Source organism: Oratosquilla oratoria, chromosome 31, assembly GCF_046742065.1.
Source record: "Oratosquilla oratoria isolate Oo_2021 chromosome 31, ASM4674206v1, whole genome shotgun sequence".
Classification (NCBI taxonomy): Eukaryota; Metazoa; Arthropoda; class Malacostraca; order Stomatopoda; family Squillidae; genus Oratosquilla; species Oratosquilla oratoria.
In genome coordinates, this window is record NC_134807.1 from 19,083,951 (window position 1) to 19,108,950 (window position 25,000).

The following is a 25,000-nucleotide window of genomic DNA, read 5'->3' on the forward strand; positions in this document are numbered from 1 at the left end:
CGTTACCCGCGCCAAAAGAACAAAAGTCAGGGTTTATATCCAAATGTAACATCACCTCAACAAAGGAGCATGCAAGGAAGGCCGTATCCCATTCCTAGTGAGAACGACGGACGGGGGGAGGGAGGAAGGAAGGAAGGAAGGAAGGGGTGGGAAGGGGAGGGAGAGGGAGAAAGGGAGAAAGGGAGGGAGGGAGGGAGAGAGGGGGAGAGGAAGGACGGGAGGGATAGAGGGAGAGAAAGGGGGAGAGATGGAAAGAGGGAAGAGGGGAGAGAGGGGGAGAGAGGGGGAGAGAGGGAGAAAGGGGAGAGAGGGGAGAGAGGGGGAGAGAGGGAGAAAGGGGAGAGAGGGGAGAAGGGGAGAGAGGAAGAAAGGGAACTGAGGGGAGGGAGAAAGACAAAAACAGATGCAGAGAGAGGGAGACAGAAAGATGGAGAGAGAGGGAGGCGAGGAGTAGAGAGCAAGAGAGAGAAAAGAGAGAGAAGAGAGCAAGATGGAGAAAGAGGGTGGCGAGGGGGAGAGAGCAAGGGAGAGAGAGAAAGAGAGAGAGAGAGAGAGGTGGAGGATGGGGTGGGGGGGAGGGTCATGTGTCATTTATCCATCTATGTCTAGTATTCATCCGAATCCATCGCGCACCGCCGGGAAAGTGTTTCAAGGTCCCGAGTTCGATCCCACACGCCAGACTGAGGTTGCCTGCACCCCGTCCGTGGCTGCTCTTTGTTCTCGAACCCTTTTCCTCTTTGCATTGTTAGAATGAAATTAGTCGAATTAGGACACACGCCATTAATTACACGAACCGGACCGGATTTGGATTGGGCTGGGCGGCGGAAGGGAGGGAGAGAGAAGGTGGGGGAGGGAGGGAGGAGGAGAGAGAGGGAGGGAGGGTAAGGGGGGAAGGAGAAAGGAAGGGAGGTACGAAGGGAGGAGTAGGGAGAGAGGAAGGGTGAGGGATGGGGAAGGGAGGAAAAGAAAGGGAGGGAAAGAAAGGGAGGAGGGTAGGAGGGAGGGTGAGGAAGGGGGAAGAAGGGAGGGAGCAAGGGAGATGGAGAGGGAAGTGAGATGGGGAGGAAGGGAGAGGGAGAGAGGGAGGGGGGGAAAGGAGGAAAAGAGGAAGAGGGAAGAAGGGAGAGGAGGAGGAAGGAAGTGGGAGGGGGAAGGGAGAGAGGGGAAGGAAGGGGAAGAAAGGGGAAGGGAGAGGGAGGGAGAGAGATTTGAGATGGATGAAGGGGGGAGGAAGGGAGGGAGGAAGAGGGACACACAGAGCAGACAGACAGACAGACATACAGGGAATGTCCTGTTCATCAGTACATTCGCGACGAAATGTAAAAGGTCACATTACAAAAGGATTACAAAACGAAGAGCATGAAGACAGACCTTTTAGTCCAGTTTATTTAAGCACACACACACACACACACACACACACACACACACACACACACACACACACACACGCACGCACAAACGCGCCCCGTGGTGCAGTTGGTAGAGTTCCCGGCTGTCACTATGAGGTCCGGGTTCGAATCCCGCCCAGGGAAGGAAATAGCTGTCGATCACGAGTCCAACACGCGATCCAAAGACCATGGTGAATCTCACACAGTGATTTCCGCACTTGAAGAGATTACCAATCAACTCTCTTGAGAAAACAGGCTTCCTAACATGTGCTGGACCAGTAAAGAATGAATAACTAACCTCGGGACAGAATATGGACAAAATTAATAATCTGTATAGAATGCACACGAATACAGAAGTATTATGATGTAACTGAGTCTCTATGTTATCATTATTTAAAAAGACTAACAAAAGAGACAAGCTAGCATGAAAAAAAGTAAAGTAATAAAAGAAAAGGAGGGTATACATCAATAAAAAAAAAGGGGGGCTCCTGAGGTCCATATTGGGTTACACTGAAGGAAAAGAAGATTTTTACACTTTGTAGAAACAAGGTAATTACGCTAGAACTTAAAAGACTGTACCTAACCTTCTCTCTAAAATGGTCAATCGACGGGCAGTTGGAAGTACATTTCAGCAGCCTTACCTGTAAAGCATACAAATGAACAAATAAACAAACAAGTAAATAAATATATGAAAAATTAAATAAACACAACAAAATACATATTTGCTTCTATTGGCACATCAAAGGGAGATTTAGCGGTATGTGTCTTTAATTTTGTTTTTTTTCCCTGTGCAAAAGAAAGATGACAAATTATCAGTTCTGTTAGCAACATAGAAACTCTGATGCACTGGAAGGTAATTTCTTGACAGAATAAAAGGAGTAAATATATTCTTTTCATTCAAGATAATTTAACAAATGCATAATGCAACGGCGAACCGTAAAAGCATCAATAACGTCTTACTTTTAACACACACTTGAAAATAACAAAAAAAAATTAAACATATCGCTCTGCCAACTACACACACACACAAACACACACACAATACTCAATGACCCAGTGGCAGCGTTCGCGGCCGCCACTACGACGGTCCGAGTTCGAATCCCGCCCAGGGCTGAAATAATTTCAGTATCGCTGCGCTGCGAGTCGTTACTACAACTCTCGTGGGAGGGGAGTTGTGTGTGCATTACCCATAAATCGGACATATATGAGCTCTGAGCTCTCTTCCGGGAGGGTAGTCGCTGTCGATCACGAGCCCAACACGTGATCCAGGAGGAGACGAAGGGGGTACGCCCACAGAATACATGGCTGGGGCAATCTGACTAAAGCTGTCGAGTTGTTAAGATTGAGATGGAAGGGTGATTGCATGGGAGCTTGCTCCTCGGAGAGATCGTGGGAACTGGTAGCGGCGTGTGATGATGAAGGTTAATCCCCAGACGCTCAAAAAGTATTTTAATTTTACTAAAACATAGTATATACATTGCTGAATGATAAGCTGATAAGCAACTTGAGTTACCTATGTCTTCAAACCTCTTTTTTTATGGATATTCCCTACTTAATCCCTATCACGACTTATAACTTCGTCTCCCAGAGTTTATTCAACAAAGGGGACACCCATGACGAGGGAGAGTTACAATGATGTACCATCCCAGTCGAAACTGTGCACAGCATCCTACAAATGATGATACACGGGCGACTGAATGAATGGCTTTTACAGTACTGTACTTTCGTGTTCGATCACTTGAGATTCTTGCTGTATCTATGTATTCATCTAGTTAATTAGCTATTAATTTATCTTTTTATTTTCCAAAATCCCCACTTGTTTTATCTGTTTGTTTATAAAAAAAAAAAAAAAAAAAAATATACGGGGTCAGACATCCACGTTTAACATCGTTCGCTCACACTCACACTGTTCTACTGTAAAGATCTTACTTTGGACATTTCCAGGACATTCAATGATAACAGAGCCAGTATGATTGACCAGAGCCCCCATTCCCTACCCCACAAAAATCTTTCATCCAACCCACCATTTCCAAGTCCGTTTGACTTCCTCTCACTGCACTTTATGTCCTTCATCTTCTATTCTCATTGACGCCAGATTTTTTTTTCAAGCCAAGGGACCCACACCCCTCTACAGCTAAAGAGCTAAAAAGATAAAATATTATAAGAACATAAGAAAATGCTGGCTGAGCGGGTTAGGGCGTCGTTACTTGCGGCGAAGGTCGAGGGGATGGCATTTCGAATCCTGCCACCGGCGAAGTTGAACCAAGGGCATGGTTCATTAAATTCCATCCTACAAAGTCCTCTGTGAGGGGCACCGTCCTAGCCTTCCGATAGGGGGGACTTTGTGACGTTAAACCATATCACGAATGGAGGAGACTGCAAGAGACCATGAGGCCTACACTAGGGAGTTCCATGTCCCTTACCACCTGTCACCTCTATCCATAAAGTTATCGAATTTTCTCTTAAAAACAACCAATTGTTTCAGCACTCAGAACGTGGTTATATTATAACTTGCTGAACTGGAGAAAATGGAAAGCATCAAGCGATACCAACATTGCAAGAACTCCGCAATACACAAAGGGCGAAGTGTCCCCTTCCCATGCCAAGGGTCTCTTTCCAAGATTGGCCCACGAACAAACTCTCAGTCGTATTTACCGGGAAACGAGCCATTTGCCGCAAACTCAACCCGGATACAAAGAGGAGGAGGAGGAGGAGGAAGATAAGGTGAAGAATAAGTTAAGGATGAAGTTGACGAAAGAAGAAGAAGTTGCCGAAAGAAGAAGTTGACGAGAGAAGAAGTTGACCAAAGAAGAAGCTGACGAAAGAAGTTGACGAAATAAGAATTTGGCGAAAGAAGAAGACGAAGAAGAGGAAAAAGAAGAAAAGACGACGAAGAAGAAAAGACAAAGAAGAAGAAGAAAGGCGGGAAGACTGAAGTGGGTGGACGGTGGATAGGGGGCCACTGAATGCAAAGCAAACGAGTCGAAGAGGGAAAGGAAGACTTCACAACTGAGTGAATTGTGAACTGTTAAAAAAAAAAAAAGGACACAGCTTGAGGGAATGTCCTTCCTGTCTGCTCAGTAAATTCCTCGAGTAGATGAACAGGATCACCATATCACGAAGCTGTGGGGGTAAACCACATTCAGCAACTAGTATCTGCTGCTCTGTCTTTGACCTGGGATGACCTAAGGGCCAACGAATGGGTTTTGGATAAGTATGAGATGGAGGTAGGGTGGATGTATGCATTCGACCATCCAACTTATAAAGAGAAAGGAGTCTTTTACTATGTATGTATGTATGTATGTAGGTATATGTGTATACATGCACGTATGTTTATATGTGTGTATATATGTATGTTTGTACGTTTGTATGTATATATGTATAAGAATTATACCATATGTATGTACGTATGTGAGTATATATGTGTGTACGTATGTGTATGTATATAAACACACACACGCATATACACACATGGAAAGCTCTCCCCCACCAAATAACCCTATTTTTTTTTTCTTATTCTGCTTTATCTTTCAAGGCTTATGGAAATAATCTAACATAATAAGTATGGCCTCCATAGATTCTCCCCCCCACCTGTGACTACCACGGAACTTGTCATGCAAAGATCCGATGAAAATCTCTTCTAGCTTCTCCCTTTCACAATCAGATTATGCGCCTTTATGTGGATGACGCGTTCGTCTCGATGAATAAAAATGAGACTGAGTGGCAGACTGACCCAGTTTCCGACTTCCTCAACAACCATTGCCGCGAGATGATGCAAGTCACCTTAGTCCAGTAAATCTAGCAGTAATTTACACTGAACCTAGAACAAATTGCAATAGAAGGTTTTTTGGCTTTAACTTGTTTATTAGGTCCCTCTGATGAACATATAAAAAGTCTCCAACTTTTGAACACAGTCCTTTCTTCCTCAAATGATTCCAATGCAGACTTGGGAAGAAAGGACTGTGACCCATGTTCTGGATGGTGGTTCCTTATTGCAAAGGATTCCATGGAAGAAGTGTGACACATTTGAGGACATTGCAAGCATGTACATGAAGCATATTTCCAAAAACTTTCTCAACCCGGTGGTTGTATTCGATGGTTATAAATCAGGACCTACTACCAAGGACATGACACACAATCGACGATCAAAAGGAGTCTTTGGTCAAAAGGTGATGTACACTCCAACCATGCCCCTTCGGTCAAAAAAGGAAAAATTCTTGTCGAACTCGGACAATAAGCAAAACTTCATTGACTTATTGTGTGAAACATTCAAGACAAATGGAATTGACTGTGTCAATGCGCCAGCAGATGCAGATGTCATGATTGCGAAGAAGGGAATTGAGCATGCAAGGGAAACCGTGACATATGTGATAGGTGAGGACACAGACTTGTTGGTGCTGTTGTGTCATTATGCGGAACGAGGGATGAATGATTTGTACTTCAAGTCGAGCAAGGAAGGTGGGAAATGTTGGCATATTAACTCAGTAGCAGAAGCTCTCGGTGAAAGCATCTGTAGTGTCCTGCCAGTTGTCCATGCACTCTGTGGATGTGACACAACCTCACGACTATAATGGTATTGGTAAAGGGGCTGCCTTGAGGAAAGTAAGGGAAGACAACGGTTTCTTGAAATGTTTAGAAGCATTCTGTTGCCAAAGTGGAAGTAAAGACGCGATATCATCAGCTGGTGAAAAGTCCTTGGTTTATTTGTACGGGGGGGAAAGGAAATGACACCCTTGACGGACTACGAAAGACAAAGTTTTGCAACAAGGTGGGAAAAAGTTCAACTACTGTTGAAGTTCACAGCCTTCCCCCAACAACTGATGCAGCCAAATACCACTCGTTCCGTGTTTATTGTCAGGTCCAGGAATGGATGGGGAACTGTGTGGACCCCGAGAAATGGGGCTGGTGTCTGCGGAAGGGACAGCTTGAACCGAAGACGATGGATTCGCCAGTGGCTCCTGATTCACTACTGAAATTGGTCAGATGTCAGTGTAAGGGCAACTGTGACACTCAACGCTGTAGTTGCAAACGGAATGAGCTTGAATGTTCCAGTGCATGTGGTGAATGTAAAGGACTCTGTCAAAATAGCAACTTTGATGCAAGCACCGATGATCCAAGTGAATACGAACTCCTATCATGCCTCTGAATGACGTCATACTACGTCATGGTGACGTCATACTACGTCATGGTGACGTCATATCACATTTGCAATGCCTCATTCTGTATTTCTTGAATTTATCTTGAATTTATGTTTCATATGTTCATCAGAGGGACCTAATAAACAAGTTAAAGCCAAAAACCGTTGTTTGTAATACATTTATAGGGTCTGGGAGCAGCCAGAAAAAAGTTATCTGTAAATTGAAGCTTTGAACGGCGGCCATCTTGAATTTATGCAAATTAACCACTTTCCCGGTGTCCAAAAGTTGGAGACTTTTTATATGTTCATCAGAGGGACCTAATAAACAAGATAAAGCCAAAAAACCTTCTATTGCAATTTGTTCTAGGTCCAACCCTACTTTGGTCTACCTCAGAGGAGGAAAATGGTCGATGTTCATATGCCGGATGCTAAGGCGACCTTTTTTTTTTTTTTTTTTTTTTTTTTTTGGGGGGGGTGTGTCTTACCATTCTGGTCTTGTGTAAAAGCAAATATCTTCTTATTACAATTTCGCTCTTCCGGTCTCCCTAAATGCTAAACATTTTTATCAAATTTCATGTGTTGTCAAAGGAGGAAGAATAGGGACAGGAGGTGGAAGAGGAGGTGGAGGAGAAGGAGGAAGAGGAGCAGCAAGATGAGGGGAAGAGAAGGAAAAGGAAGAAAAGTAGAAAATATTAAAAGAAATAATAATAATAATAATAATTCCATCAATTACTGCTGACGAAAACAGGTTTGGCGGTTACCAGGAGAATTTAATTGGCTACAGAAACCCTGTTCCCCCCAAAGACCGAGCATAATATAAGAACGGAGAAGACTGCAAGAGACCATAAGGCCTACACTGCGCAGTTCCATATCCCTTACCACCTATCATCCCTAGCCATAAATTCATCTCATCTACTCTTAAAACAACTAAATGTTTCAGCCCTCACTACTTGGTTACAAAGTCTATTACATTCATTAACCACTCTGTTGGTAAACCAGTTCTTGTCTATTTCCTTCTACCTCGAGCACAGCAAGTAAACCAGACTCTTTCTTGACTCACATAAAGACATCCGGGTTAACACAAGTTACCCCGGGCCTTGCTGAACCAAGAGTGAGGACCTGCATGACGAGCTACCGTCAACACCGAGGATGACGGTTGGGCGGCCCTGGTTGCAGTCTAGCACGGTATGGGCCCGAGTCCGCACCGGATCAATGTGACGGTGGAGACGGGCCAGGAGAGACTGGGAGGCGAAGGTGGTTCGGTGGGCGTTGGAGGTTGTTAATGACGGGAAGGAAGGACGGTAAAGACGACAGTGAATAATATGGGAAGAGGTATCAACACTTCCCGTACGGAAGTATAATTCAGACTTTTCCCCCCCGAAAAAGTAAAACAATTTTGTTCATGGTGGAAAAAGGATGGGTACAGGGGGGGGGGGGTCATTACGAAACTCGCATGTTCTTCCTTTACCAAAACATAAGATACTCCGAATTAATATCCTGTACAGTAAAATATGGCGAGGTGTCGATAGGGGGTAAATTAGGAACTGGAGGAGAAGGGGGAGGACGGAGATGGGGAAAAGTGTTGCTGCAGAAGAAGGGAGAGGAGTTTAATTAACCCTTTCATTGTTGAAGTCTTTATCGCCAAGGGGATCGGGGATGGGATGAGGTAAGCTAAGACGGGGAGAAGTGATCACCAACTTCAGTAGTGAGTGAGTGAGTGAGTGAGTGAGTGAGTGTGTGTGTATGTGTGTGTGTGTGTGTGTAATGACGTATTCGTCGGTTTTGCAGCCAAGCGCCGGACCTACAATTGAACGATGTAACAGACGACCACGACCTGTTTTACATCATAAACTCCCATGTTCAACACCAATAGGATGGTGGAAGAGGAAGAGGAGGAGGAGGAGGAGGAGGAGGAGGAGGAGGAGGAGGAGGAGAAAAACAAGACACGTGAAATGGGGAGCCAAGCCATATCGTGAGTTCGATTCCTGGGACCCACTGTGTCGCGTTGGTTACCGACAACCCTGGCCAGACGGGGAGGCGACCCAACTTCGGCCTATGAAACCCAGCGGTTTGCCGCTGGGTTTCATAGGCCGACAGGGTTTTGCTTTACCACGGATTTCTCACTTCCCCGTGCATGGGAATGAAATGGTGAGTGAAATAGGGATTTGAGCTGAAAGATAATACACCCATACACAATGCACACTCCACCATACATAGCCAACCTAACACTGCCCTTTGTCTGCATTGAGAATCCATCTATTTTCTATTTGCGTCACGGTCGTAGTAGAAATCCAGAGAATATTGTAGTAAAACCCCAAGTTAACTTTAACCACCACGAAGCAGCTGTCCACCTAATTACCTTAACCTTTAACAATGCATAGATTAAACATTACAAAGGATTAAAAAGGCCGAGCATGCTGACAGGAGACCTTTTGCTCCATAAATAAGTCGGATGCGAAAAAAATTATAAGATTATTAATAAATAAATAAATAAGACAAAAAATTATAATAATAAATAATAATAAAATAAATAAATGCATAGGTATAGTTAAATAATAAGTAAACATAAAGAATAAAGAATAATAAACTGACAGGTAACTAATAATAAATGAAAATCAAGCAAATGATAATAAACAGACGAATACTAAAAAAAAAAATAACAAAATAAATGGCAGCCATTACAGCATCTTCAAACAAGACATACGACAAAACCCTTAAGGGGCATTTAGACGGCCAAACGGTTTGACAAACCCGGTTTGTCAAACAAGTGTTTGAAGTGATGTTTGACTGTGTGAATAGCGTATTTGGTTGTCAAACACATTCGACAAACGTGTTTGACGTCCAAATACCCCATTCACACGGTCAAACATTACTTCAAAAACTTGTCTGACAAACCGGGTTTGTCAAAGTGTTAGACCGTGTAAATGGCCCTTTACACAAAATCTAACCTGAAGAAAAAAGGCCCACAGTGGGTTAAATGGGTTCTGAGGGCGTGTGATGGAGATCGACGGACAGAGTGAGTTCGAGGATAAGAGGAACTACACGAAGAGAGTTCGGCAGCGAGACGGAGGATTACGACGAGAGGGCGAGGGTTGAGAAAGCAAACTGAGGGGGGATTAGGAAGGGAAAGGGATTCCGAGTGGGGATAGGGGGAAGGGAGAGGGGAAAAGGATGAAAGGGATGGGGAGGGAAGGGAAGGGGAGGGGCTGGAATGAAAGGGAATAGGGGATAAGAGCAAGGACGGGGAGGAGAGGGAAGGGGAATAAAAGGAGTAAGGACAGGGAATTGGAGAAGGTCAATCGGAGAGGGAATGTGGGTAATGGAGGGGACGGGGAAGGGGGACGGGGAAGGGGAAAAGAGAGGGGAAAAGGGAGGGGGGAAAAGGAGGGAAAAGGAGGGGAAAAGGGAGGGGAAGGGGGAAAAGGAAGGGGCAGGGGAAAAGAAAGGGGAGAAGGGAGGGGAAAAGGAGGGGAAGGGGGAGGGGAAAAGGAAGGGAAGAAGGGAGGGGAAAAGGAGGGGGAAGGGGAAGGGAAAAAGGAAGGGGAAGGGAAAAAGGAAGGGGAGAAGGGAGGAGAAAAGGAAGGGGAAGGGCGAGGGGAAAATGGAAGGGGAAGGGGGAGGGGAAGAAGAAGGGGAAGGGGAGAAGGGAGGGGAAAAGGAAAGGGAAGGGGGAGGGGAAGAAGAAGGGGAAGGGGGAGGGGAAGAAGAAGGGGAAGGGGAAGGTAGGGATGGATGAATAGGAGGACTGGAAGAAAAACAAGCGGTGAAAGAGGATGAGGAGATGGAGGAGGAGGAGAAGGGGAAGGAGGAGGAAGAGGAAGAGGAGGAGGAAAGAGCGAGAGAAGTAAAGGGAAAGGAAAAGAGAGTGAAGAAGTAAAATGATTTGCAGGCAAGAGGTGATGCAGATAATGAGAAGCAGGAGAAAGAAGGAAAGAAAATGGTGATGACGCGACTGGTGGGAGAGGGGAAAGGTGAGGGGAAGGGAGAGGGGGAGGGAGAGGGGGAGGGAGAGGGGAAGGGAGAGGGGAAGGGGACGAAGACGAGCAGTAAATGTCGTGGGCGAGAAAGAAGTTGGAAAAGAGACATTAGGTCAGAGGTTCTCAATCATTTTCACTCCATTCACTCCTTTATGAACTGTCAGCATTCGTGTGGATGTCCTCCATTTTCCTCCCAAATCCCACCCCGCCAAAATTAAATAAATAAATAAAAAATATATATATATAACAATAATAATTACATATATATATATATATATATATATATATATATATATATATATATATATATATATATCAACCACAATTCACTTTAATTCTAAGCCATCGACATCGAGAAACTCGAGGTCAACATGCAGAAATTGAAACGTGGTACAGCCAAGGACTCGAACCTGCACTAGCACGTGACAAGTGATATATATATATATATATATATATATATATATATATATATATATATATATATAATAATGTTGAGGAAGAGGAATTCTTTGCTTTATTGCGAAGTTGAAAATCATAATTATCTTATATTGATATATTTTTGTGATATAAGAGCATAACATAAGAATGAAGGATACTACAAGAGACCATAGGGCATACACTACGCATTTCCATGTTCATTATCATCTGTCATCCCCATCCATAAAGTTGTCTAACCTTTTCTTAAAACAACCGATAGTTTCAACGCTCACTACATGGTTACTAAGTTTATTCCATTCGTCGACCACCCTATTAGTAAACCAATTCTTCCCTCTTTCCTTCTTAAATCTAAATTTGTCCAATTTAAATCCATTACTGCGAGTCCTGCCCTGTTGTCTTAATATGATGACCTTGCTTAACTTATATTAAGAGTCCTCACATTATATATTAATGTGTAAATTGTAAGAGTGGGCCATGACGCCCAGATTGATAGCTTCTGGAGTACATTCTTCGGCACACAAGAGAACGGGACCAAATGGTTCACGAGGACTTCCAGTGAATTTTATTATTTTTATAAATTTGTTCTGGCTGCCGACAGACAATCTTATTCAGTTTTGGATTATTATTAATATTATTATTATTATAAATATTTTTTTTATTAATTATTATTATTATTATTACTATTATTTTTTTCTTTTTTTTCGAAAATAAACAAATAAATAAATTAATTGATTAAATAAATCAAATCTAAGATTCAATCGAAGAGAGGTTAGTTAGCGAGACCTTAGAACGGTCACCTTCGTCGCCACATCTGTGAGCGTCGTCAACCTCACAGAGCAAATCAATCGACGACGACGACGACGACCCTGAAATGAAGAAGAAAATGGCGGGAGGGCCACATCGAGAGAGGAAGGAGGAGGACACAGCAAAAGAAAAAGAGCTTCTTGAGAACAGGAAGAGGAAGAGGAGGGGGAGGAGAAAGAGAAAAAGGAAGATGAGGAGAGGAAGAAGAGGAGGAAGTAGCGGAGGAGGAAGTGGAGGAAGAAGAGGAGGAAGAAGAGGAAGAAGTGGAGGAAGAAGAGAAAGAAGAGGAAAATGAGCTATATGAGGAGGATGAAGAAGAGGAAGAAGAAGAGGAGGAAGAGTAGGAAGAAGAGAAAGAAGTGGAGGAAGAAGAGAAAGAAGAGAAAGAAGAGAAATAAGAGGAAGAAGAGTTATATGAGGAGGAGGATGAAGAAGAGGAGGAAGAAGAAGAGGAGGGAGAGGAAAAAAGACAGATTATGAGGAAGAAGATGAAGAAGATTAGTGGAAAAAAACCGAAAGGCGAAGGGTGAAATAAAGAGCAAGGGCGAGAAAATAGAGATAAGACCAAAAGACAAATAGGAAAAAGAAAAGGACAGGGAGAGAAGGAGAGAGGGAAAAAGGGAGAGAGGGAGAGAGGGAGGAGTGAAGAGGAAAGGAGGGCAGGGGGAGAGAATGAAAGAAAGAGGAACCGAGGGGGGAGAGTGTGTGTGCGAGTGGAAGGTGAGAGAGATACGATAAGAGAGAGCGGGAGAGGGTGAGAGATACAGATATATATATATATATATATATATATATATACAGAGAGAGAGAGAGAGAGAGAGAGAGAGAGAGAGAGCGAGAGAAGATTAGAGCGATAGGGCGAGAGAGACAGAGGTAGATAGGGGGTGAGACTGAAAGAGAGAGAGAGAGAGAGAGAGAGAGAGAGAGAGAGAGCGGGAGAAGATTAGAGAGACAGATAGAGACAGAGATAAAGATAGAGAGTGAGAGTGAGAGCGAGAGAGAGAAAGAGATGGGGGTTGAGGGAGAGAGATCCACTCGAGTTAATAACATGCCTCCAAGTCTATATGATGAATTACAGTGGCGCGCATAAAAAATGATGAGCGTATTACACACAATTTAGCACTAATCATTTACCACTCGAGCGCAGGCAGGTCTGCCGCATCACGCGCGAAATTGGAGTGGGTGGTACGGGCCACGCTTTATCACACACCCGTCAAACGTTACCACAAAAACATACAGACACAAGCAAACAAAACACACTCACCCACGGACCACACACACACACACACACACACACACACACACACACACACACTCGTGGCGCAGTTGGTACCGAGTTCCTGGTTACCACTGGGTTCGAATCTCGCCCAGGGCTGAAATAATTTCAGTATAGCTACGCTGCAGGTTGTTACTCCAACTCTCGTGGGCGGGTAGTTGGGTGTGTGTGTGTGTGTGTAAGGTCACAGCTTACCCATAGATTGGTCATACACGAGCTCTGAGCTCTCTTCCGGGAAATAGCTGTCGATCACGAGTCCAAAACGTGATCCAAAGACCATGGTGAATCACATACACAAACACGTGTAGCCTACATATACTTACATAATCCCCGCATACATACATATACATATGTACATCCACACACACTGTATATACGAGTATTTACACGTTTTTGAGCAATGTATATACACGTTTTGAGCAATGGAAAAGGAGGGTGGGTGAGGTTCCTTCTTGCTCCAGAAATGGCTTAATCAGCAGTTTGCAGTTGCTCTATAGGATATCTCTCCATCGTGCAATCTGAGGACTGCAGAGTCGGGTCGGGCACCCGATCCATCCCGCCATTCCAAATGAACATAAGAACATACGGTATTCGTGAAACTCCTCCATACAGGTATGGATACAAAAATAGATATACGTGTTCCAAACACGCACACATACACAAACAAACATATAATACGTGCGTGCATACATGATCATGTGTGCACGTTTCAGTGTGCGCGCGAGCTCGCGCAAGCGTGTATGTATGCGTCTTTGTGTGTATACATGTGTGTGCGTGTGTGTGCGTGCGTGGATGTGTGTGTATGGGTAGATCTGTGTGTGCGTGTGTGTGTGTAACTTGTGCGTGCGTGGATGTGTGTGTATGCGTAGATGTGTGTGTGCGTGGATGTGTGTGTGTGCATGTATGTGTATGTGTGTGTGGATGTGTGTGTATGTGTGCGCGTGTAATTTGTGAGTGTGTGTGTGTGTGTGTGTGTGTGTGTGTGTGTGTGTGTGTGTGTGTGTGTGTGTGTGTGCGTGAGCGCACGCGTGCGCTTTAGTCTGCACGTGTGTATAATCTGTTTTCTCCATACTCATTATGAAGTTAACTACACAGAATGAGCCAATATGCACCTTTAAGGCCCAGGCTTATCACAAGAATTACCTTTCAGTTTACGCTCGTGATCAACACTCACTGCTGCCTCGAAATACTTAACTAGTTCATCAACAGAGTGATAATTGGAAGTTCCCTATGTATTTCTGCATCTTCCACCTTTAACTCTATATATATGTGTGCACATGCAAGCACACGAATGGACGCAGAAACACACACGTACACATACACACGCACACACACACACACTGTACATACATTATATACACACACACTTATACATACACATACACTAAATACATACACACACTTATATATACACATTATATACACACACACATTTATACATACACATACTTTTTACACACAGTTATACACATACATATACACACACATACTTATACATATACATACATTATACGCAAACATACACTTGTACATACACATGCATTACACACACAAATACCAAAAAGGCTTCTTCCCTCTTTCCCCTGGTAAGGGGGGTAGCCAGACAAGGCATGCACCCAATCCACCTATACCACCTCATTCCACAACAGTTTTATCTTGCTTCTTGTGGATGAAGGAATCAATACCATGCACCGTACCCAATGCCTGTGTCAGAAGCAGTGCAGCAAGACGCAGCACCTCTACAGTAGGTCCTGACAGCCGAATCTGGTTTACCCCCACATTTTCATCCCTTTATAAACATTCTCCACTCACGCCAATATCATTGTTCATTGATTCACACAGCAAATTTGACATTGGTGACCTCATTTTCCAAGACATCTTCCCTGCTCGCGTAGAGGGAGACGTTACGTAAAGAATTCAAGGCGAAGGAAGAATATAAAGAAAACATTACTTTGCGACGTTTCGCCTGACCTTCAGACATCTTCAGGTATGGATCAATTCATTTTGGTCACATTTTATACATAATCGAGTGACCCTTGTGAAGGGCTTACAACACGCGGATCGATGTTTCAATTCCTTCTTGGAGTTTAGGGGGGAAGCTCTTAACCCCTTCCATACGATGAGGAGCGAGTGGGTATATGAGAATGCCGGCGTTAGTATCTTGATTATATCAATTTTGTAGTAGTATCTGAGTGACCCCATTATTCTGTGAACTGGCTTGATCATATTTTCTGTGATTATTAATATTCAGAGTGAAAAAGAACGAGTAATACAGCTGGAACTTTATATTTTATAACGCGAGTATTCTGATGCATCATCGAATCATCGTACATCAGGCAGCTGATGTTGCCCGCGAGAATTCGACTAGTATTGAAGAGGTTAATAACTCCAATATACCACATATACCATGTTCAAGATCCTGGCTAACTTGAGGGATTATCATTCCGGTTGTTATAGTGAGGGGCTCAAGGATGCTCAGAATTTTGCCGAAATCCGACTTGTACTTCTTGTGTTTTGCTTGCTTCGGCATCCTCCGTCCATGTAAGCTAATCTATTCATAGCTTAGTCTAAGACGAACGCAGTTGTGTAACGCATTTATTATGTGATGGCTGGGAGGGGAGGAGTTAATCTTCTGTATAAACTCGTCATCCTTGTCGCCAGTACTTATAGTTTATGAGACACTGTTGAAGACGACTCCTTGAGTGATGCCACCTTCACTTTTTACCCACAAAGTTGCATCGTATTTCACAACGTTTAGTGTATGTCCACCAATTCAACGATGGTCCCTCCACCTCCCATTGTATGATACAGAGTGTGTGAGTTCTCCATCTACTGCAGTGGTTTCCAAGCTCTCTCTCTCTCTCTCTCTCTCTCTCTCTCTCTCTCTCTCTCTCTCTGTGTGTGTGTGTGTGTGTGTGTGTGTGTGTGTGTGTGTGTGTGTGTGTGTGTGTGTGTGTGTGTGTGTGTGTGTGTGTGTGTGTGTGTGTGTGTGTGTGTGTGTGTGTGTGTGTGTGTGTGTGTGTGTGTGTGTGTGTGTGTGTGTGAAGCCCAGGGATGCATGTAGATAAGTGGTTCCCAACAAATTTGATTTTTTTTTAAGGGGGGCAATTTGATTTTTAGGTGTTTTGGTAATCAAAGTCTATGTTCTTGTGATCTGTTGGCCGTAACATTCCAATAAATAAAAATGTAGCAATCACACATTTATTTCATTCATCATTCTGTCTTCGATTTTCAAATTACCCCCGATTGCACTGCCACCTGGCGAATAACTTCCATTTTAAAACAATTTTGGAATTTCATTTTGAAAAGTTTCCCAATCCTTCGTATATCCTGTGTTCATGGCATTAAAACAGTACTTTTTATGAAATACAAGTACAATTATTAACTTTGATTAAAAGTATTTTCCAAATTTTAGACTTCCTAATGCCTGCTTCGTAATAGGTGTTTTAGGCTTCTTCACCATGAAACGGAGTTCATTTCTTAAAAAAGAATTATACATTACCACATGGGGAAGAGGGGCATCAGGATTCTAGAAGTGATTAGGTGGGGCATGGCCAAAAAAAGGTTGGGAAACACTGGTGTAGATGATACAAGGTGGAGCATGGAGTCATCAGCTCAAACATCACCGTTTAATAAGAATAATGAAGTCATTCTAAGAACAAGTATCTGCAGTTACTTAGGAGCAAAATCTGGCTGCCAGCGGTCTTCGTAACATTCCAGAGATCGGTTGGTCTGGACAGATCTTATACCCACTCTAGCAAAGTTCGAAAACTGACCTGTGTCGTGATGACATCGCCTGGTTTTTTTTCTTTCCGATCTTCGCCGTGACCTGATTCCAGCACAGGTCACTGACCCTCCGCCTTCGGCCGATCTCAATTAGGAGCGTCACGTGTCCCGAACTTATAATGATCATACTTGGACCTTCCTCCGAAGTGAAAATGACGCCACAGGATTCCTCCTTGCTTCATTAGTCTCTCTATGTAGGCGTGGGCGTTCTTGGGCCAGTTAGTGCTTGGCACAAGATCAGTCAATCCTTCAATCAGCAATTTCTGGTCCACTGCCGAACAAAGGCTTCTCCAATACCATTCCATGAGTCGCACTATTCTCTGCCACGTCCTTTCTGCAAACTTCTCTCTATCTCGTCTCTAGCCTTCTGTCTGGTCTCCTTCTTGCACGCTTTCCATCTCACGGCGTCCAGTCAGTACAAGATATCAAGACGGTGGCGCCGGGTGTTATCCATAAAAACAACTATTTCTTCTACATTGTAGCGAGCGACAGCCTCATGCAGCAGGGTTGGTTAAAGACACCCTTTACTTTGTAGCAATACACACACACACACACACACACACACACATATATATATATATATATATATATATATATATATATACATACATATTTATAAATGTATTATCATTATGCTGTTTTAGCACGCAATAGCCTTGAGTGGTAGGATTTGTTAAAGTCACCCCTTCACTTGCAACAACAGCACACACACACACACACACACACACACACACACACACACACATATTATATATATATATATATATATATATATATATATATATATATATATATATATATATATGTATTATAAGGCTGTCGTTCATTACGTTCACTTCCAGGTAGTGTGAGCTGTGATCCAAATTGGAAGACCGGTTCAGTTCCTAATGACTTCTGCTGACTGCCATTTCCTCTAGATATCCACGACCATAAGCCAAGGATAACAACCAAGGTCTCTATTCAATTTTTCCCAGATGCCTGTTTCTCAACTGCGTTCCAAAATAAGACGCGTATAGACTACACGGACAGGACAAACACTTCTTGGAACTAGAGATAATCTGTGAAATGACACAATTATCAACTTTCTTTGCCTTTGGTGTGACAAGATTATCAAAAAATGCACGAACTACAAATGCCAATACAAAATAACCATGATAATACTAAAGGAGAGTTTTAAGTTATAGTTTTTCAAAATTAACGATATTTTAAGATATCGTTGATTTTGAATAAAAAAAAAAATTAAAATTAAATGCATTCCTCACTGGAGACGGAAGACATTAGTTATAGAAAAAGAGAGAGAGAGAGTGAGAGTGAGAGTGAGAGAGAGAGAGAGAATGTAAAAAGCATAGACATGGGTAGCACATTCTATGATAGGGGTGGGCAACCTTTTTAAGTGCGAGTGCCACAATCAGCCAATTCTTTAATACATCATTTTCTCTTGTGTCAACAGAGTAAAATAATAGGCCTACACACAAGTATGGGCACCACTACTCCTTTCACCTACTAAAAGTCCCAATCCGCACACCCAAGGCTGCACGCGGTTACCAATGGTCATACAAAAGGAGTTGGAGATTTATTGATCATCTTTTTTAAGGTGAGCTCTGACTTTCGCGTGTCGTAGGAAAAGGTCGTTTGTGTGCTAGGTTTAGCACGCGTGCCAAGGGTTGCCCACCCCCGTTCTATGACCTTATAAGCAAATACTTTCAACAAACAAGTGACATAGTCTTGTATTATCACAGTGCCGAGAATCACTGTACGTATGCGTTCTAATATTATGGAAAAATATCACAAGAACGTGATCGTGTCTGCAATTTTCATCAAAGATGTTTCCGACAGCACAAACACATCACGACGTACCTATGGATAGTGCGCCCCGTTTGTATAACGTCTGCTGCGGGCTTCATTCACAAATCTTAAAAGCAAAACTACGGAGTGCAATGGAGGAGGGAGGAGGGTGGAGAAGCAAGGGGTGGGGGGAAACGAGAGGAGGTAGAAAGAGGAGGTAGAAAGAGGAGGTAGGAGGAGGAGATAGGAGGAAGAGGAGGGGGATGAGGGTTGAGAAGCAAAGGGTGGGGAGGAACGGGAGGAGGTAGAAGAAGGAGGAGGAGGAAATAGAAGGAGATAGAAGAAGGAGGAGGAGGAGGAGGGTAAAAGGGGGAGGGAAAGGGGCAGGAGGAGGAAGGAGGGGGAGAGTTAAAGGAGGTGGAGGGGGAAGATTAGAGGAGAAGGAAGGGGGAGGTAAGAGGGAAGTGGAGTAGGAGAAAGGAGGGAGGAGGAGGAAGAACGAGGAGAAGGAGGAGGAGGAGGAGGAAGAAGAAAGAGGGCGTAGTCTATAGTTAGATCAAACACTATTCAACAAAACACGGCTGCAGAAATAACTGATTGTGAACCACTCACTACCCCTTACTCATCGATACTCAAGGTCCTTATTAGTGTGGATTCCTACACTTAAGGGTATGGCGATTAATCGGCATCAGCAAGAATCGGCACTTTTACGGTGAATCGGCATCGGCGATTTTTTTTTTTTTTTTTTTTTTTAAGGCTCGGCATCGCAATCGGCAAGATATTGCCGATGACGATAAAAAAAAAAAAAAAAATTATTTTCGCCGATGCCGAATTACCAAAAAAGCGCCGATTCTTGCCGATGCCGATTAATCGGCATCGGCAAGAATCGGCACTTTTTGGGTGAATCGGCTTCGGCCAGATTTTTTTTTTTTTTTTTTTAAGGCTCGGCATCGTAATCGGCAAAATATTGCCGATGATAAAAAATATTATTCTCGCCGATGCCGATTTACCAAAAATGTGCCGATTCTTGCCGATGCCGGTGCCGATTAATCGGCACACCTCTACCTACACTAAACCAATTACTCTCATCGTGTGCCGGGGATGTCCTTTAAGAAACATCTCAACCAAAATTAGCTTACCATTTCATCACTGGGTTTCCCTTACAGTTAGTTACTTCCATTACCCCAAATAAACATCATCATTCATCATCTTAATGAGAAATGCAAAATGACATTTTGCCAAAACCCGTCACCTCAGGACTCGATCTAAACATTTCACTTGTTTACTTTTGTTTGGCCGATAAAGCAGACGACTTTCTTGCATCCGGGTCTTAATCTAAGACTCAACTTTGCCTGAATACGACTTCCTCCTAAATAAAATCGTCTGTAAAGAATATTACCAAATCAGTGAGTTGAACAAAACCTCGTCGGAGGCTCGTTCCACACGTATCGACTTTTCGCCGTGCGCCGTCCACGACACGACGCCGTGCTTTCAAATAATCATGGATTTCTATGGACTCTCACACTTTACGACCTCGTGTGAAAGCGTCCATAGACACCCATGGCTATTTGAAAGCACGACGTCGTGTCGTGGACAGCGCACGGAAAAAAGTCGACACGTGTGAAACAAGCCTTACAATGTAGAGTACATGAATGAAGTTTGGATCAAGTCATGAACGTACTCCTCGCTAGCGAATGTGCATGGTTTCATGCACGTCAGGAAATATTATGTAACGTGCTGCTCTGTGGAGATGCAACCTGTCAAGGTGTTCATTAAAGAGAAAGTATAGGCCGGTGACGTCCACTACCTGAGGATCTCGCCTTCCTCTCTCCCGATGCAAACATTTCCAACACAATCCTAAACATACCATCCTTACCATATCACGTCTGTCCTTTTTTTCAACTTATCAACTCGTGTACTTATTATGTACTTGTTAATTTACTTATTTACTTAACTATTATTAATTTAAATAATTTACTTGTTCATTCATGTAACCCATTTATTCATTAATCTACTTATATATCTACTCGTTTACTTGCGGCCTTTGTATAGAACAAAAGGTCTGTTGGTAGGTTCTGCGACTGCATCCCATTGTACAATTTCTGCTTGTGCGAAATAACTTCCCAACCGTTCGACTAGTAATTCTTTCTTAAATAGAATGAATATCCCACTATCGGAAAAAAGAAAGTTGTTTGAAGATACGCATTTTGGGATTACTAACTGTGATCCCCTTCAGCGTGATTGTACAATGGGTGACATATATGCTAGGAGGGGATACATGCATTAGCATGCTTACCTCCCCATGTCCCCTCTACGTTTCCCCTCCTAGTATATTTATGTCCACCCACCCTTTTGTACAACCACGCTGAAGAGGATCACAGTTAAATGGTCGCAATATATGTAAAGATGTAAGATGCTTACCTCCCCATGTCCCTCTATGTTTCTCCTCCTAGTATATTTATGTCCACCCACCCTTTTGTACAACCACGCTGAAGAGGATCACAGTTAATGGTCGCAATATATGTCTCTTCAAACAACTTTCTTTTTTCCGATGGTGGGATATACAGTCTATCTTACCATTGTGCTGGAACATTCAAGTAGCACCTTCTTAAATATTAACGAGTAAAGATGACGCATGGAGAAGTTTCCACCTCGAAACTACGGGCTGCAGCCAAAGCCACCATCTTTCCCTTTGGCCCTGTTCACACTAGCAGTTTCAACCGCCGCGGTTTGAACCACGGCGGTTCTATTACATTGTAAGTCACTAGAGGCGTTCACATACAACCGCGCAGTTTTTCCTTGACTCTGCAGCACCAGCGCGATTTCTGCGCGGTTCAAATCGCTAATGTGAACAGGGCTTAATGGTTTCAGGCACCTACGGCAGGTGGTAGCTAGATCAAGGACTGCGAACACATTCCAGTCTCCTCAAGAGCTTCCAGAAGTTTCCAGAACCTTCCAGAGGCTTCCACCATTCATACTTCTTCACCTTTCGCTTCTTCCGCCTGTCCTCGACAGAAGGCATAGGAAGAGAAAGAAGAGGGGGAGGGGGAGGAGGAGGAAGAGGGGGAGAAAGAGGGGGAGGAGGGGAGGAGGGGAGGAGGAGGAGGAGGAAGAGGGGGAGGAGGAGGGGGAGGAGGAGGGGGAGGAGGAGGAAGAGGAGGTGTAAGAGAACATTTCAATGGAAGACAAAGAACCCGAGTTTCAATCACTGGCGCAATGCACAACAACAACCTGCAACTGTGCATCTAACCTTTAACCCATTCAAAACGGTGACGGACCTAAGAGACTTCCGCCTGAAGACTTAGCTCTGCTAGGGGAGATGGAGGGAGACGATTAAGACCTCCATTTGGTCCCACGCCCACCCCTTGGCTGAATAAGGGCGCTCGGAAGTAAGCATAACAATAGTAACAAAGAAAGTGAAAAAATGTGGCGTGCGTCTCTGTGTTGAAAGGTCATATCGGGTCAGGCCGGGGGGGGGGGGACGGGAGGGAGATGGCTATTTGCATGGAACTCGACCATGAAGTGGAAAAGGTCGGGGTGTTCTGTCATGCAGTGGAATAACCACAGCCTCAGTCATCACCACCAACCATCACCACTATCATCACCATCACCACCACTATCCCCAACCACCAACTACCACCATCAACACCACTACCACCAACCACCACCCATACGACAAAACACCTCGTCTCAGTTTGCAACATCTTCTATCTAAAAAATACCTCATACTGAAGAAGTCAATATAACAAAGGGGAGATACGTTTTGCTCAGCGCTATTAATTATATTAGCCTCCTACCACAGCCAATAGCGGGTGACGCGCATCCTACTACCTGGGATCATATTTGGGTAAGCGCGTTAATAGTTTCAGTTAAAATTATCAGCCTCGTACTTTGCACCTCGAAGCAAAACAGTCCCATGATTCAAAAAACAAAGAATTAGTGCTCTAAGGAATCGTTTGACGATCATCGTTGAGCCATGAACGATCATCGTTGAGGGATAATCGCTTTGAACAAAACGTACCTTAAGTCTACGGAATAACTGAAGCGGGATTTTAACTGTGAAACGACGGAATGTTCTTTCTCGAGTAAATAAAATCGTCTGGCGACAGATTAAAAAATGCCTCCGTATCTGGATGATTAAGCAATCAAAATGGGTTACGATGAGTTACAATGGATAAGGATCCCAAAAGACCTTTCTATCTAAAAAAAGGAAGATTTTTCTGTCCAAAGAGGACCTTATATCTAAAAAGGAAGACCTTTCTGTCCAAAAAGGAATTCCTTTCTGTCTAAAAAGGAATACTTATCTGTCCAAAAAGGAAGACCTTTCTTTCCAAAGAGGAAGATCTTTCTGTCCAAAGAGGAATACCTTATATCTAAAAAGGAAGACCTTTCTGTCCAAAGAGGAAGACCTTTCTGTCCAAAGAGAAAGACCTTTCTGTAAAAAGGAAGACCTTTCTGTCCTAAAAGAAAGACCTTTCTGTTAAAAAAGAAAGACCTTTCTGTCCAAAGAGAAAGACTTTTCTGTCAAAAAAGGAAGACATTTATGTCCACAGAAAGAGGAAGACCTTTAGATCTAAAACAAGGAAGACTTTTCTGTCTAAAAAGGAAGACTTTTTTGTCTAAAAAGGAAGACCTTTCAGTCCCCCCAAAAAAAGACCTTTCAGTATAAGAAAAAAAAAAAAAAAAAAAAAAAAAATATTATATATATATATATTATATATATATATATATATATATATATATATATCCATACACATATATATATTGTCAAGCACAACACACTTTAATTCTAAGCCATCAACAAAGTGTGTTGTGGTTGATAAAAATGTATATCTGTTCACTGGGACCCATTCAGTGTTGTACATATACATATATATATATATCTATATCTATATATATATATATAATCTGTCCTAGACGGAGGTGACTTTCGGAGATTTTCAATCATGAAGAGGACCGGTTTCGAGACATGCGAAGAATCGTGGACCTCTTGTCTCAAGTCTTGCCTCAGAACTAAGAATACCGGGTTCGATCCTCAACAACTACGCCTGGCTACACTGCCGCACCGGCTGCCCGAACAAACATGGCACAGGTGACGGCTTCGGCCTCTTGGGTTAATTTTATCACTTACTAATCACTACATATATATGAACATAAGAATGGAGATTACAAGAGACCATAAGGCTTACACAAGGCAGTTCCATGTCCCTTACCACCTGTCATCCCTATCCATAAAGTTATCTTATCTTTTCTTAAAACAACCGATAGATTCAGCGTTCACTATATAGGTACTAAGAGGGAACAAGAAACACATAAGGAGATCGATATCTTACTTTCGAGACGTTTCTCCAAGATTCGTTCAATGATTATCTGGACCCTCAAACTCGTACTTGACGGTGGAGGAAGAGCATGAGAAATGGCTTGAAAAAAAGGATCTTGAGGAGGAGGAGCAGGGGGGGAGGAGGAGGAGGAGGAGCAGGGGGGGAGGAGGAGGAGGAGGAGGAGGAGGAGGGGAGGTCGAGAAGGGAGAGAGAGAGGTTGAGACATAGCAAAAGGGAACGAGCGTTTTGAGAAGGAAGAGGTAGAGGAGGACGAGGTGGAGGAGGAAGAGGAGGAGGAGGAGGAGGAGGAGGAGGAGAAGAAGGAGGACGAGGTGGACGAGGAGGTGGTGGTAAGGGAGAAAGAGGAGGAGGGAGAGTAAGCGGAGGAGGCAGAGCAAGAACATGAAGCAAGGACAAGAAGAAGAAAAAGGAAGAAGAAGGAATTGTATTTCGTTGCCAATAACTGACCATCGCCTCTGTCCATAGAGGCAATATGACGCCGTTATCGGAAACCGCTTTGGGTTCACCGAGTCAGCTTGGAAGTCTGGGTCATCTGGTCGGTACAGTCACGAACTAAAGTTCTGACCTACGCTACAGCGCTCTCTCTCTCTCTCTCTCTTTTAACCATTTTGTAGGTATTAGATACCACAAATCTGTCAGGGAATTTTGGAAACCGGGTTTACAAGAGCAGTGTATATATATAATATATATATATATATATATATATATATATATAATATATATATATTAACCACAATGCACTTTAATTCTAAGCTATCAAAGGTCAGCATGCTTCTTGATGGTCTTGTTGGAAAGTCACTGTCGCACTTGTCATAGGATGCCCGGTTCGAGTCCTGGGCAGTACCACATTGCAATTTCAAGCATGTTGGCCTTTGATGGCTTAGAATTAGAGTGCATTGTGGTTGTTAAAATGTATCTCTAATCACTAGGACCCATTCAGTGTTGTACATATATATATATATATATATATATATATATATATATATATATATATAAAAGAACTTAAAATCTTAACTCACGCTCTTTAGAAAGACGAAGAGTGCGGGGTGATCTAATGGACTTTAACA

General features: G+C 43.2%; 1 protein-coding gene across 4 annotated transcripts in view; it reads right to left on the reverse strand.

Moving 5' to 3' along the window:
- Positions 1–25,000, reverse strand: part of LOC143041470 (rho guanine nucleotide exchange factor 3-like) — a 497,332-nt gene that overhangs the window by 193,535 nt on the left and 278,797 nt on the right. The window contains exon 3 of one of the 4 annotated variants that reach the window (XM_076213373.1): positions 1,973–2,029. The exons of the other annotated variants lie outside the window; for them this stretch is intronic. Within the exon in view, the coding sequence (XP_076069488.1) occupies positions 1,973–2,029 (57 nt within the window). The remainder of the gene's footprint in view (positions 1–1,972; positions 2,030–25,000) is intronic. 4 annotated transcript variants of the gene reach the window in all.